Genomic DNA, 16,380 nt, shown 5'->3' with positions numbered 1-16,380 from the left:
AAAAAGGAAACATAATTCAACAATATAAATAATAATTTCACTGATCAGTGTTTCGGCATCGTTCTGTACATATAAAATATTGTCATCTTTAATTTAAAAGACTGATATAAAAAGGAGAAATAATTAAAACTGTTTAATTGTATGCAGTGTAAAACTTTTTCACAAGTTGCATTCAGTTAAACTTCATTTCATTTCAATTACATTTTTTTAATGTTTTTATTAAAATTGGTTTATTAATTATTTGATGTGTTATATATTTAATATATTTAAATAAATCTATTTAGTTCAACATATCCTCTGAGGCTTTATTTGATTTGGTATTTATTTCCACCTTTCATCACTCAAAATGATTGAGTTATCTCCCATTTCATGTCACTCTTTTAAATTAAAGACAGAAACAGTTCATATGTACACAACAATGCCAAAGCATTAAATGATATCTCAAATACAATTTTATCTCCATGTTGTCACAGATGAGATCCAGAGCAAACATTTCAGTTTATAACATTTTTGCTTTTGTACCATGGATGTCAAACATTAAGGGGAGATAATTTAAAATTTTTAATTGTATCCAATGTAAAATTATTTTTCCCAGGTGTCATTTATTTAAACGGACCAAGTAAAGAATAGAGACCCTGTAGCAGAAGATGACAACCAGCACACATTTCATGTGAAAACCAGTGGTTGTTTTTAAGCACGTTAAATAGCAGACATGGTCGAATGTTCGCAAGCAAAATTTTTTAAAAATATATTTATAAAACTTTTAAAGTTCTGTAAATATATAAAAAAAAACACACTCAGAAAGACACCCAATAATTTAAATATATTTTGTTTAAAAACTTCGTTTTTAAAAAGTTTTGTGTAAACAAAAAACAATTTTTTTTTTAAACCCTTAAGTTTTGTAAATATCTAATATTAAAAAAATATTTTGTAAATTATATTTATTCTTTTAAATCTTAAAAAGTTTTGTACATATATATTTAAAAATAAATCTTGCTTGCAAACATTCGATTATGTCTGCTATTCGACGTGTTTACAATCAATCAACGCCGATGTTACAGTCAAACCACCGGTGTCACTTGAAATGTGCGTTGGTCGTCGTCTTATGCTACAGGGTCTCTATTCTTTCCTTGGTCCATTTAAACTTCATTTTAATCACTGATTTTTTTTTTTTTTTTATTAAAGCTGGTTCATTAAATATTTGATGTTTAATTTATTTCAATAATTTTTTTAAATTTTAACACATCCTCTGAAGCTTTATTTGATTTTTTTTATTCATCCCTCCTCTTTCATCCATCCCACAAAAAAGTTTGAATTATCTCCCCTGTCATGTCACTCTTTTAAATTAAAGATGAATATTTCATATGTACATTACAACGCAGAGCACCAAATGATCTTTTAACGTTTTACCACCAGAATTTTTTTTTTATGCAATAAACAAATTTTTTAATCATGAAACCACACATGGCGGAAGTTAGCATGCAACTGATGCACGGACATAAACAAACGCCTCATTCACTTGACCAGTTGGGCTGATAAGCCAATAAGAGTAAAAACAAAAATTTTTTTTAAAGGTGACTTGAAAGTACGATTTTGCGGTAAAGGGTAAATCTAAAACACAATCCGTTCTTCATGTTGCCACAAATGAGATCCAAAACAAACATTTAATTGCATAAAGATTTTGCTTTTGTATCTTGAACTTCAGAAATTTTACCATTATGTAAAGTAGAAAATAAAGTTATGATAAAAGACAGAAATAAAAAAATATATATATATAACTTCAGAGGATACTTTAAATAAGAAAATCAAATTTTATGAGTATCCAAGGAGTGACTGCAATGCTTGCCACTTTGTAAAAAAAAAAAAATTTAAGGGAGATAACTCAACAGTAATACATATTTCTAAATTTATGTTGTAATGCCTACTAATTGCCATTAATTGCTTAAAACTGATTTTCTTTATAAAAATAAAGCTACTTAATCAATATACACGAAATTATGGGAAAGGATGTTAAGTATAGAGAGAAAAATATCAAAACAATAAGCCTGTACGATAAAGAAAGCAAGCTCAAAATGTGGAAAAAATGTTTTTTTTTGTTTTGTTTTTTTAAAGAAAGATAAAGAAATGAAACAATTTCAGCCAAACAAAATATACATGCAAATAATGAAAATGTTTTGGAGTTGAGATATCATTTACATTATTTACACATGTCCAACAGTTTTCCTCATCTTTGTTGTTCTTAATTTTGTGCATCTGCCATTCAATTATTGTCATATGTTAAGGTGGTCCGAGGGTGCAAAGAAGTGAGTTACCAAGGAACTCAGAAGTTCAAATGTGACAGGCAGAGGAAAACATGGACAGAATATGAGAAAATTATAATGAGTGCAAATATTATTGTTAATTACTAAATTAGTTTTATAGGGTTCAGCTGTTGAATATTAGGGAAAAAAAAAAAAAAATGGCGAGACCTAGGTGATTTTGTCTTCAATAGTTATGCAAATTCTTGACGATCGTATGCAGATTAAATGATTTGGGGCTGTATATAAGCAAGCCATTTGAAGAATGGGGGAGTTATTTTTTGAGGAAGGCAAGCTGTACACACATGCTACATTGAAGCATGACGTGTTGTTGAGAGCTGAGAGAACAGAGTGAAATTAAGAGGTGGTGCAAATTGCTGCTGATTCCAGAAAAGAGGGTGCTGTCAATTTCAATCATTCTCAGAAGCAAAAGTCACGGATCATGTGAAAAAGGAGCTAGAGAGATAATTTGGTGTTGGCATGTAGCTCTTTAAAAACATAACACCAATGCTTTCCTTCTCTGTCTCTGCCTGAATCATGTACCTAAGGTACAGTAAAATAAAAATAAAAAACTATATGATTACGATATGAATTTGTCCAAATGTGGGAAATATCTGATATTGCTGATAGCTAAATATTTAGATTGTTCTGATTTTAAAAGAAATTGTTCTATAATTGAATAAGATATCAAATACAATGTTGCCATCATTGTCCACAACTCAAAGATTTTGTTTTCCTGGGGATGATGTATCCTACCAGATGTACCTAAGATATAGTAAAATAAAGAACTATATGATTTGGATATGAATTTGTCCAAATGTGAGAAATATCTGATGTTGCTGAGTGCCAAATAGATTATTCTGATTTTAAAAGAAATTGTTCTATAATAAAATAAGATATCAAATACAATGTTGCTATAATTGCTCACAACTCAAAGATTTTTATTTGTTTTGATGAGGATGGTGCATCCTACCAGCTGGCAGGTATTCATCCGCTATTTCAGAGATTCCAACTGAGAGATCTTTTTAAGATGCAAACTAGTGACGAGATGATTTTCTTGATTTCTATATAGGGTACATAGATATTTGATTATCTCGTTAAACTTCTCTTAACCTGTCAAACGTTGAATTAGTAAAATGGTTAAGAGCATTAGTTTTCCTCTTCCTAATTGACCAGTAAACTCTTGTTATAGTATATCTTTCTTGTGCTTTGTTGGTTTGATCTGATTCCAGGACAAGAATTCATCTAGTCTGGTGGAGTCTCCAACTAAATGCTGTTACTTGAGGTAACATCGCTTGAAGAAGGCACAATATTTCTCGACTAAGCCAACGTATAGCTGTGCCGAGTGGATCTTATTTGGGCTTCGAATACTATGTTGTTTTAAATATTTTGTTAGGGTTTACTTGTAGGGGGAAGTACCTTTATTTCAGGCTTTGCTAATAAACTCTTATAGGGACCAAAAACATCGGAGGATGGTGTATAGTAGGTATTTCAAACTCTTCTCAACTGTGTGTGTGTGTGTGTGTTTGTGTGCATACATGTGTGTGTTGCAAAAACAAAAGGAAAGTGAAAGCAAAGCTGACAAATTACATCCGCAAATGTTTGAAATTTATTTAAAAAAAAAAAAATTTGTATTCAAAAGGGGGGGGGGGAGTACCTTGTCATCTAATTCATCTAACCGCTTCTGAGCTTCTTTCTTTTGGTTCTCGAGTTGATGAAGAGTTGCCGTGATAGCATCTAAATCTTTCTGTAAAGCTTGTACTTCGCCGTTCTTGATTTTGATATCGGCATCACGCTGCGATCTTTCTTTTTCCAGTTGAAGCTTTTCTCTGATGACGAAAAAAGAAAAAGGTAAATATTGTTTAACGTCATGCTGAAAACATCTGATGAAATGAATAAAATGCTTCAGAATAGTTTTGCAAAAGATACTTAAAATAACAAACCCTTTAGTTTCATCTGTTTCTCTAGTGTTTCTGCCATTTCTTTCTTCTCATACAGCATATCTTTGTTATTTATATCCACCAAAGAAAACAAGTAGCAAAATTTTCATTTTAAATAATTATTGTTTATATTTTCATGTAGCATTTGTTGAAAAGGAGTAGGGACCAACTCTATTAGATGCAAGGGCTACACACTGTGTATTCACAAAAAATTGCAGTGGAATATAGGTCTATCAGTAGAGTATTTCATCTAGCACTGTTCTAGATGTCTTGCCACAGCTCATACAATAGACTTGCGGCTACAGGACCATGTCTTGATAAATGAACACAAGTTAAATATTGTTGGGTTGTTCTGCTACCTTGTGGATAGTCAATGCCCAGAAGGCACCTGTGAAGCATACACAATCTGTCGGTGCAGAGTTGCCTGTGAGAAGTTTTGGGATATCCTTTCACTTTTGATCAATAAAGGGTATATACTTACATACTTATTGTGTGGTGTTCCATAGTTATATCTGCAACGTAATTGTTGCATGCCATCGAGTGCTGGTTTCTCAATATCGAAGGCAGGCAATGACTTAGTGAGCAAGATATGCTTTGCTGGATATGCCATCCAAATCAGTTCTTTGTGGAAAAGTCTAAATCTCACCTCTGGATGTAGCATTATATGAGAAGCATTTTTGCTGGTTTGGTAATGACAAGTGCAATGGCGGGTGGATAGACAGAGCTTGCGTCATAGAAGTTGATGGCATGTCTGACAGTGGCCGCCTACGCAAGACCGGGACTGCAACTGTCAAGGACTTTAACACATGGTATCTCTATAATGAGGATATCAAGAATCAAACTAAATGGTGAATAAACATCCGAGCAGCTGCCAAAAGGCAGACCTGTGTAAGTCATGTAAACCTTGTTCTTCACTGAAATGAAAAAAATAGATCCACACAGCAAATGACATGTAGTTTTAAGGGTGGGTGGCTGTTGCGTCGCAACCTTCATTATCTTCTGACCTTCTCTTACAACAAATTTCTTATATTTGGCATGATGACTAGGCATTTGAAAATCAGTTTACTGTCCAATTACTAGGACTTCATTTTTTTTGCACATAATAACCGACACGTTTTTGTCTGAAGAAATACTATTGCAAATCTTTCTCTGCTCTATCATTATTTTCATGGCAGGTGCTCAACTAAATTTCAGTCTTTGATTTCCCTCTGCAAAACATTCACAATAAACACTCGTCTAACTAAAACAACTATCAGCAATTTCCCTCATTCTTTATCTGTACAAAAAACTAAACACAAATTCCATAGACAAAATTTCTTTCCCAAAACTGCCTACCTGGGGACTCTATACCACACGACTGTTTTCCAGCTCCCAACAACATAGTTGTTTTCAAGTCCAATGTAAGCAAGTTCTTGTTGAGCCGTCCTCTTAAATAATCAAATTCTGCCCAGTTTCCAACACCACTGATCAATACAGTGTTGTCTCATTGACTATCAGACATGCTTTAACCCTTATGCTCGAGTGGACTTTTTGCCTTGATAAGTGGTGACTCACTTGTTAAAAAAACTTTTTTTAAACTTGACTTGTCAGTTTCGACTATGTGCCTAACATCTCAAATGATCAGCAGAGCAGTAGAAAAATATTCACCATATACAACCCAAATAAAAGTCCTTCAATTCATCATAGACTCTACAGTTATGCCAAACTCACAGATTTATTAAATCGACCAAATTCGTAATAATACATGTACAAAAAATCATTAATTTTTTTGCAATTTTGCATTTAAAAAAAAAAAAATCACACAAACGCATTTTCCCTACATGTTGTATGCATATCCATCTTATGTCATCAGCCCTTCATACATAATTGCTCTCACACATTGGATCGTTACATTTTGGGCAAGTGCATTGAACAAACAGCAATCAATTGTCTCTCAGAAATTGGATGGTAGATTAATGAAGTAGTCTAGGATATATCTCTTTAACGTGGATGTAATTAGCTGTCATTATTTTAAAATATTAGAAGTGAAAAAAAAAAAAAATTGATCAAGGTGACCCTCACACACATTAATGTGGCTATTATTCAGAAAAAATCTCCAAACCCACAAAATTTTTTAAAAAATAAATAAATAAAAATTTCTCTCCCCTAAAATTGTTATCTTTCTAATAAAAGATAAAGAAAACAAATAAGTCAAATTAATGATGGTCATGAAGGGTGATCAATTTACATTAAATTTACATAGGAATCTGATTCCCACCTCTAAAATCTAATTTTTTTTTTTAAGCAAAGCCCTCCACCGCACCCATCCAAAACAAAGAATCGGTAATTGTACACAGAAAAAAAGATAAAAATTTCATTAAAAAACGGTAAAAACAAATATATATAAGTCTGTATTGTTGGAATTCCTAGTTTATTTAGAGCAGAAGTCCTCAACCAGGGGTAAATTTACCCGTCAGGGGTAAATAATTGAAATACTTGATAATTTAAAAATAATTATTTCTTTTCGGATTATGTCACGTCTAAGAAATGTAATACAAATTAACTTCATAATTTTTTTTTTCTTTTTTTTTTTTTTTTAGAAAAGGTTTGATTTTCTTTAGTTTTGTGATACAAATATATAAGACTATTTTTATACAAACTCTAAAGTCCTAAGTATTAAAAAGTTTTTTGGGGGGCCTTATTTTTCTGTCATTTCATGATGGCTATGAATTTTTTGTATGGGAGTAGGGAGTAAATGGAGAAATACATAAAGCCGAGAGGTCAATGGCTGATTTAGAGTGTTGTTTTAGAAGACAATCTCATCTACAGACAACTCATCAGTGACTAAAATAAGCAAAATTTGAAAGCAGGTATATGAAAAGAAAAAATGTCAAAATACTTTACCGTTTCATATCATCAATTTCTTTGCTAATCATATCAAGTTCTTTAATGGCAGAAAAGTCAGCTACATGACTGTAGGGGCCAGAATTGGTACCATCCTGAAAAAATAAAAGGAACAAAAAATAAATTAATTTTATTATAAAGAGAAAATTTAATATTGCAATCCTTTGAGATGAGTAATTTATTTATTTATTTATTTATTTGCAGATTGTTATTATCCTCATCTTTATAAGTTGTTGTTTCACAACGTTTCATCTAACTATTTCTCTAACCTTTGTCGGGTGGTTAACCACAACAGGATAGCAATGTTGAGTCTTTCAACTGTATCCTCAGTCATTACTGCCTTCCAAAGTCATTGTCATCTTACCATGTTTTGGCCAACTAATCTTCTGACCGGTTTTGAGTAGAATTGAAACCACTATCTTCAGACAATGCTCACTGCTTCTGTGGTATCAGTTTTCAAGAATTCTGGCGAAAGAACTGACCCAGTAAATTATCGCCCCCATTAGCCTCCTCCCACTTTTCGCCAAAATATTTTAGTCCATAATTAACCAAGATCTAGTCCATCACCTTACAGATGCTAAACTTCTGACCGACCAACAATATGGATTTAGGCAAGCCCGTTCCACAGCAAACATCCTAACTGTAATCTCAGAGCACATATCCCATTCACTTGACAAAGCAGGGGAGGGTAGAGCGGTAGCTCTAGATATATCTAAGGCTTTTGACAGGGTATGGCATGAAGGTCTTCTCAGGAAAATCAGATCATACGGTATCACTAGAAGAATACTTAACATAATTAAATCCTTCTTAGATAAGAGAAAAATCCAGGTTGTCCTCGATGGTCGTACATTTAAACAATATGATATAAATGCGGGAGTGTCTCAGGGGTCTATCCTCGGACCTCTATTATTCTTAATATTCATAAATGACCTCTCCGAAAAACTGTCTGTGAGATGGGTATATATGCTGATGACACCACACTATAACAGACACGACAGGAAAACAAATGAACACATATCTAAAGAAATGGCAGAAACACTAGAGGATGACCTCCAATCTGTAGTGGAATGGGGACAAAAATGGATGGTCACATTCAATGCTGCCAAGACTAAACTTGTTTCTTTCAATCACTACAAGAAACCACCAATAGCAATGGCCAAAGACTCTTTATCTGAAAGTACATCTTTTAAACTCCTAAGCCTAACGTTCACAGAAAACATGAGTTGGAAAAATTACATTGAGAGTATTGCCAGGACCGCTGCAAAAAAGGTATGTTCTCTCTACCGTGCTAGAAAGCTACCAACGCCCAAAAGTATCCTGTACCTCTATAAGGCCACCATTCGCCCATGTATGGAGTATTGTTGTCATATTTGGGCTGGTGCATCTGCTACTAGCCTCTCACACCTAGACAAGGTTCATAATGAGAGTCGCCAACCTAATAGGTCCTGAACTGTCATCTAAGCTTCAGCCTCTGTCCCATCGACGAAATGTTGCATCCCTCTGTCTATTCTACAAGTACTTTAACAGTGAATACTCCGACGAACTGCAAGCACTTGTACCCCGTCGATGTAAATACCCCCAACAAACCCGACATGCAGCAAAATCCCACCCCTTGACAGTTGAGATCCCTAGATGTAAGAGAGCCTTCTACTTCAGTAGTTTCTTTCCCAGAACCGCTAGACGTTGGAATTCTCTTCCAGGTTCCTGCTTCTCCAACCGTACTGACATGCAGAAGTTCAAGTGTAACATGAACCGACATCTTTCTGCCCAACTCCCCACAATAGTACCCCTGTAGCTTATGTCCCTGATAATAAAGTGGCAATGTGCCTTTTTTGGGGTGAAAATGTAATAAAAAAAAATTTTTTTTAATTGGAAGCATAGAGATTCAACGCCTCTTCAGGAACTATGGCGCAGTGGATAGTGGCATCAAATCTCTACACTTCCAGGTGAGCATTGTCTCAGCACTATCTTCAGATAGCAGTTTCAATCCTACTCAAAGCCTGCCAGAGGATTAGTTGGTCAAAATGTATCCACAAGATTAGGTGTCATTATATTCATCATATTCAGTATAAAATTCATTTTACAGGGTGGAACAATAAAAAAAATTGTTGCCATAGAAAAGATGACATGATTCCTTTCCGTTTGGTGAAAACATGTTTTCTTCTTTTATTGCAGATCATCTACTAGTTGGCCAGTTGTGTACAAATCCCAAGAGCAATAGGTTCCTTCTATCATGTCTGAAAGTGACACAATGTTCAACAAGCGAGATCGGAGATGCATCATTGTACAACTCATGCTCTCTACTAATCCAAGTTATGACAACAGGACCATTGTCAGCACCCTCAAAATGCATCGCTGGATTGCCACGGGTAATAGGGATGTGCCCAAGATGATGAAAACAAAGTTTCCAGCCACAGTTATGGTTTTTGGTGCGGTTTCAAGTGAGGGCCTAATCATGCCACCTCACATCTTTGAAGTCGGCTTCTAAGTTAACACCAAATTGTATCTGGATGTGCTGAAGAGTGTGATGATCCCCTGGTGCAATCAGATGGCTGCTGGCAGACCTTGGACTTGGCGCTCGCCCATAAGTCCAAAGAGACCCAGGCTTGGCTTCAGAAAGAGTACTCGGACGTTGTACCCTTCTCCCACTGCCCCCCTCCTCTTCCCCCGACCGGAACCCCCTGGACTACTTTGTTTGGTCATACGTTGAGTACATCACGAACATGACCTCCCACAACACCAAAGCTAGCCTGATCACCGCCATCCACCAAATATTCGCCAAGCTCTCACCCACGCTTGTGAAAAAGGCATGCACGCAGATTCATACCTGGCTTTGCATAGTCGTAAAATATGCTTAAATATGATATTCTGTCCAGATTTCATATATATTATTATAGTCATGATTTCAAAAGTAAAAAAAAAATATTTGGGTGCCACAGCTAGAATCGAAACTGAAAGCAAAACTGTAGCATTCAAAGCTGGTGACGTTTCCATTGTACCAACGTGGCATGTATATGAAATAAAAATTTAAAATAAACTAAGATGAATGTACAAAATGTATAACGATTTTTTTAAATTTTTACCCATTTTTAACTCCTTAAAAACTATTTTAACCAGCTAAAAAACCATAAAAGAACGGTCCATAAAAAATCCAATCATTTGAGTCACCTAGCGCCGCTCTGCAACTTTTAGTTTTGGGAAAGATAGAGTTTGAAAATATGGACACAGACATGTAGTCTTTTTTTTATTTTAGATTTCACAGATTTATTTTAAACTAAAACAGGAAGTCTGATGCTAAGCACAGACAGAGAAAGAAAAGTTACTTTCAATTGTGGTAGCAAACACCTTCTTGTTGCAAATGCCCTACAAGGAGGGACCAAAGATTGGAGCTCAGTCAAGCACCTCCCATGGAAATAATGATAGATGAAAGAGAGAAAAGCAATGTCTCTTTTGTGAGAAGGTGTTTGTAAGGAAATAAGATCACCCCCTCCCCTCACACACTGGATTTCAGAACCAATTTTATACTCCAGTAAGGTGTGAAAAAGTGCTCATGGTGACACTTCCTTAGATGTAGCCCTAGTATTCTATTGAGAAGCATTGATATATTTATCAATATTTATTGCTACCAGTTATGGCATAACACTGCTTTGTTATTTATATTTCTCTTCATCAAAACAGATTTTAGTAATTACAATTTTTACTTTATGACACAATCCATTTTCAGGGAAGATTGACTTCATAGAACTGGACAGAACCACAATTCAGCCCAACAGAAAAAAAAAGGCCACCTAACTTAAATGGCTCAGAGTCTGTCAAGGATATATTCCAGAGTTAGTATGAAAGGTAATGCCACCATTAAGGGTCACATTGGTCTCGCTGGTTGAATTTGTAAAAAGTACTTTAAACTATATATATATATATATATATATATATATATATATATATATATATATATATATTTATTTATTTATTTATAATTGACAAAGAAGTTTGTGTCTATCAACCTGTCAATTTTTTTTTCTATAAACTGGAAACTTGATATATAAGGGATTCAGACATGTGGAACAAATTTGAATTGGTCTTTAGTAAAAATAGCTATTAAAGGGTTAAAATTGAAACAAAAAATGGAATTTGGCAGGCATACATTAACTAAGCATACATCTTCTAAGTATGTGCAAATAAACATTTATACGCTTGACTATACTAATGTTTAAAGTTTGGATATGTATATGGACTTAAATTGTAATGAATAATGTTGGAGAGTCATGTTTTTGTTTTGATTCTAGGTGAGGATACCCAAGTCATTGTTTTTTTAACTTGAAATCATTACCATGTATTGGGTACAATATAATAATCAATAGAGAATTGGTTTTATAATAATAATTATGAAATCTGCATAAATTAAAACATTATATTTAAGCATATTTTGTGACCGAGCAATGCCAGGCGGCATGCTAGTAGAAATATTACTTTGAAATGGATGACATTATGACGTTTTATGACATCATCAATCTATTTTTGTAAGATCATTCAGTGTTCACAAGGAGATTCATGCTCTCAGGCTTCGCCTTCTCATCCTTTGAGAAGGTATTAATTTATTATTAATCACCTGAAGCGCCTCTACCAGGGAATGTCCCTGTGCATTTTTGCAGGCCAGAGTGCCCTTCCTCTAGGGTGCTGACTTTACAAATTCCACTTTCCAGACTTTGTGTCACACCTGAAGAAGGACAGAGGTTACATCAACCAAAACACTGTGAAAATAATACTCAAAATGAGAAAAGTAGTCGAAAGAATCCTAATAATACAGAGTTTTAGTTATGCATACACACACGCACATATATATACATAGTATATATATATATATATATATATATATATATATATATATATATATATATATATATATATATATATATATACATACATACATACATGTGGGGAAATAAAAGAATTTAAAACTGTAAATTAAAATTCACAATTAAATTTATTATTCAAGAACTCTACTTTCTATTGTGTTTGTATTAAACTTTTTTATTCGGTTGGGATTAATTCATTAGTTTACCTCTGATTATATCAGGTAAACATTTCATTTCCATTCTATTGATAGTTTTATATATATATATATATATATATATATATATATATATATATATATATACACTACCATTTCAGCCCGGTGTTGCCCGAGTGTTTGGATGAGTATGTTAAGCAAAAAAAGTGGTAGTAGGAAGGCAAGCTCCAACCCATACCGCGAAGGAGGAAAAGAACGGGAAAAAAAACTGACATCTTTGCTGTTACAACCACCGCCAAACCGGAAGTGACTTATGTTTAAATTAAGGCTAGATAATTGAAAGTAGAGGATGACTTTCAAAAATATCGGCAAAAAAAGCAACCCCTCCCCGTAGAAAAGTGCCCAGTTGAAGGTGAAGATATTAATGTTTTTTGACAATTTCTCGATATTTGTCGTCTGAAAGGTTGAACTTCAAAACGATGCTAATCTTGGTAAAATCCGTCGCCTCTGTCGAAAGTTTTAGGCATACATGCAAACAGACATACATAGATTTATATATTGGTAACTAAAAGTTTTCGACCCAAGCCGATTAAAAAGCTTGCCCTATTTCTGAATACCTTTATGCCAAATTTCAAATGTTTAGACCAGAAATTGTCTGAGTAATTTGGTAGAGATCGCTGAGGTCAAATTCTTTTAAAACTTTGACCCCCTAACATTTATTATTTTGGGCTCTAATCAAGTTATTAAGTTAGATCCATGTCCAAGGAACCTATATCCAAAATTTCAAGTGTACAGACCCAAAATTGTCAGAGGAGTTTGGTAGAGTTCTCAAAGGTCAAATCATTGAACTTTGACCCCATTAACAACCAAATTTCTGGCCGAAAACCAATCACAGTGATTTTCCCAAATCTCAGTACCCTGTCTATCAAATTTCGAGTCTGTAGACTTAAAATTGACAGAGTTATTGCGTAGGGAAATGCACACAGACACGTTCACTTTTATTTATTTATATATATATATATATATATATATATATATATATATATTGACACATTCATCAATATTAAATTCAACTAATTCATATCAAGATAATATACACTTATTTTGTATTTTTATTTTACAAATGTTTGACTAGTGAAAAAGGAGCACTGGATAGAACGATGCCTCCATCCTCTGACAGAGGACAACACAACCTACTTCATAATTAAGGCAATTTATAATGATCGCAGTCATGAAAGAATGTAAGAAAATATCTGTTTAGGCATTAAAATTAGTTTTATGTGGTTGTTTTCATTAAATATTATTAATTTATATTATTTATAAACATCATTAAATGAAAAATTATTTAGAGTTAAAATTTGAGTTTCGTTGTTAAATAAACACAACATCAAGCCAAATTCGATGTCCATTTTGTTTTACTAGCTATTTCACATAACGTAGACACTTTTCAAGCATGCTTTTCTCAATTTTCGATGCATTATACCAACTTGATTTTTAATGGAATGGTTCTTCATTTAGTAATATTAAACAAAAACAACAATACAAAACTACTTTCAATAAACAAATTTTTCTTGTGTTCTCCGATGTCTGCAGTTTTTATAAATTGTCAATTTAAAAAAAAAAATCATAAGAAACTTCGAAAAAAGAGGAACCTAAATCTTACTGTTTCCTTGGAAACAAAAATGCAAATCTAATCAACAAAACAAAAAAAAAAATCTCTAAACAAATATTGTATATATTTAAATAGATACAAAGAGATATTTTCTTTTCTAATCTTTTTTTTTTTTTTTTTTTTTTTTTTGTAAAATGTTCTTCATACCAATTATAATACAGATCTAAGAACCTACAAAAAGAGAAAGCCAGAAAATGAAAATAGTTTCTTTCTTGTACTTCTCCAAAGAGGATCTTTTACTCTTTTTGGCACTAATAACAAGCATTTTGTCCGGAAGTCTGGCAAAAACTCTAACCGAAAACAATCAAATACAAAAAAACATCAAAAAGATAACACAACTGAAGAATCAATTATTATCTTTGCCAGCTACAAAACGCAGCGTCAACCAAAAATGGCAGTACAGATACAAAAGGGCGCAAACCTCTCACGAGAAACAACATCACTCAGTGATTATGAAACAAGTTGAATATTACTACAAGTGCATTAATAAAAGCCAGACTCAAGCAAGGAACATATACAAAGCATTGGTGGTCAAAGTTGGACAGACACTAGTATTAAAGTGTCACCAATGGTAAGTAAAATCGAAATACTAAATACTAAGTTAATAAGTAAAATTCAGAGAAATTAACACCAGGTTTCTTGACGAATTTCCAACGGAAAAAGAAAAAAAGGAGTGAAAAAACAAAAAAAAAAAAAACCAAGCAACTAATAAATGTTACCAAAGGCAAGAAATGTTACTCTTCTAGTTACCCTGATAAGTTTTTGTGTATGTGAAACGATTTAATTTCAATAAAAATAAGCATGGTCAAGTGTGTTAAGTTAGAACACAAAAGAATGGCAGCCCTGCAGAGCCTCAATAATCACACAAAAATCGAAAATTAAAACAAAAATATGGGTAATAAATTATTGGACAGATATTAGTACTGAAGAGTTACCAATGATAAGTAAAACTGAAATGTCATTTAAATAAGTAGAATTCAGAGGAATTAACACAAAATTTCTTTAAGAATTTACAACAGAAAAAAAAAAAACAATGTAAAAAAATACAAACAGGCAACAAATAAATGTTACCAAAGGCAAGAAAAGCTACTCTTTTATGTACCTGTGTGTGTGTGTGTGTGTGTGTTTTAAATCATTTTACAGCGATTTTTAGTTCAATAAAAAAGTATAGTCAAGTGTGTGAAGTTGAAATGCAAAATAATGGATGCGATGAGATCATTATGTGGATCCATGATAATCATTCAAAATATCGAAAATTCAACAGAAATGCATGTAATAAAAATATACAGGTTGTTTGAACATGACCTTAATTATTAGCTGTATTTTGGTTTAATTTTCGATTTTTTAGCAAGTATGGTGGTCTCATGATATTCATATTTTTTTGCTTAAAACTGGAGCACGCATTTTTTTATTGAATCAAAAAAAGTTTTAAAACACAAAAAATTTACCCAGGCAAAATTTTCTTGCCTTTGGTAACATTTATTTGTTATCTATTTGTTTTGTTTGTTTTTTTTTACCTTTTTTTGTTAAAGAAAACCTTCATACCTTTACTAACAGATAATTTTTCATTATATTTGTTTTTGTTTCATTTCGTTTGTATTATTTTCATTATTCAAACTACTGTTCTCATCTTCAGTGTTATTTTCACAGTAGTATTAGTATTGTATGGGTTAGACCTTTATACCACTATTTTTTAGCCAGTCTAAGAAATTGTCTTCAGATAAAGGAGGCGTCGTATAGCCTCCTTCCAGTCAGGTGACTGGACAGTGTAGGATCAGATGGTCTATGTCCAGAGAGGCTTCCTTGCACTTAGGTCAGATTGGGGAGCCTATTTGTCTTCACCTGTTTTTGTTTACTGCAGTTCTGGAGTGTTTTATTCTGATTCGGTTTGTGGCTTCCTACTATTTGTAGCAAAACTATGGGAAGTGCAAAGTTGAATCTTCAATCCATGCATATTACTCCAGGATGTCTGAAGTGAACTCTAATAGAATGGCAACCAGTAACAAGCTCAATCATACCACCCCACAAACATAAGGAGGGAAGAGGCAACTCAAAAATGTTTTTCAAAATGTCAAGGACGACACCAGAGATTTACCAATCCAACAAATTTTAAAAGATGCTCCAGATAATTCCAGACTCAAGTCCCGAAAGTTTTTCTATAACTCAAAAATAAAAAATTTCAACCCAGTTGGAACGAAGAATTAAAAAACAATACTCCCAAAGGAGGGGTTATTTTCACAATATTTCGGTCAATGTAACTAACAACCTTCTTTAGGTGCATTTTTTTTTTTTCAAACTTTGAAATTTTTCAAATTTTGAAAGCTCACAATGGTTATTTAATCTGCAGGGAAAATTTGATCTTATTTTTGTTAGCCATTACCAGTTAGAAGTGTTAATTATTATATATTTGATATTATTCTTAACTATTATAATTTACATATTATTTTAGTTTTTTTTTTAATCCTTTGAGATGAGGCTTCATAATTTATGTAGTCATTTTTTGCAGACCGTTATCCTCATCTCCAGAGTTGTTATTTCACCACGTTTTGACCAACTCTCTGGCCTGCTTTAGGTAGG

General features: G+C 33.1%; 2 protein-coding genes across 31 annotated transcripts in view; one reads left to right on the top strand and one right to left on the bottom strand.

Moving 5' to 3' along the window:
- LOC145298823 (uncharacterized) overlaps positions 1-16,380 on the bottom strand; it is a 433,166-nt gene that overhangs the window by 159,640 nt on the left and 257,146 nt on the right. For all 29 annotated transcript variants that reach the window (XM_080144357.1, XM_080144346.1, XM_080144350.1 and 26 more), the window contains 2 exons: positions 7,121-7,215; positions 3,955-4,126 (listed from right to left, as the gene is read on the bottom strand). In XM_080144357.1, coding sequence (XP_080000483.1) covers positions 3,955-4,126; positions 7,121-7,215 — 267 coding nt within the window. The remainder of the gene's footprint in view (positions 1-3,954; positions 4,127-7,120; positions 7,216-16,380) is intronic.
- The window catches only part of LOC145299122 (uncharacterized), a 29,672-nt gene continuing 27,186 nt past the window's right edge, over positions 13,895-16,380 (top strand). The window contains exon 1 of one of the 2 annotated variants that reach the window (XM_080144376.1): positions 13,895-14,374. In XM_080144376.1, the coding sequence (XP_080000502.1) occupies positions 13,998-14,374 (377 nt within the window). In that variant the 5' untranslated portion in view covers positions 13,895-13,997. The remainder of the gene's footprint in view (positions 14,375-16,380) is intronic. The other variant, XM_080144375.1, reaches the window with a different exon arrangement.

Source organism: Euprymna scolopes, chromosome 2, assembly GCF_053919585.1.
Source record: "Euprymna scolopes isolate OS-2025 chromosome 2, ASM5391958v1, whole genome shotgun sequence".
Taxonomy (NCBI): domain Eukaryota; kingdom Metazoa; phylum Mollusca; class Cephalopoda; order Sepiida; family Sepiolidae; genus Euprymna; species Euprymna scolopes.
The sequence above is the reverse complement of the archived record's forward strand: the minus strand, read 5'-3'. Positions and strand labels throughout refer to the sequence as shown.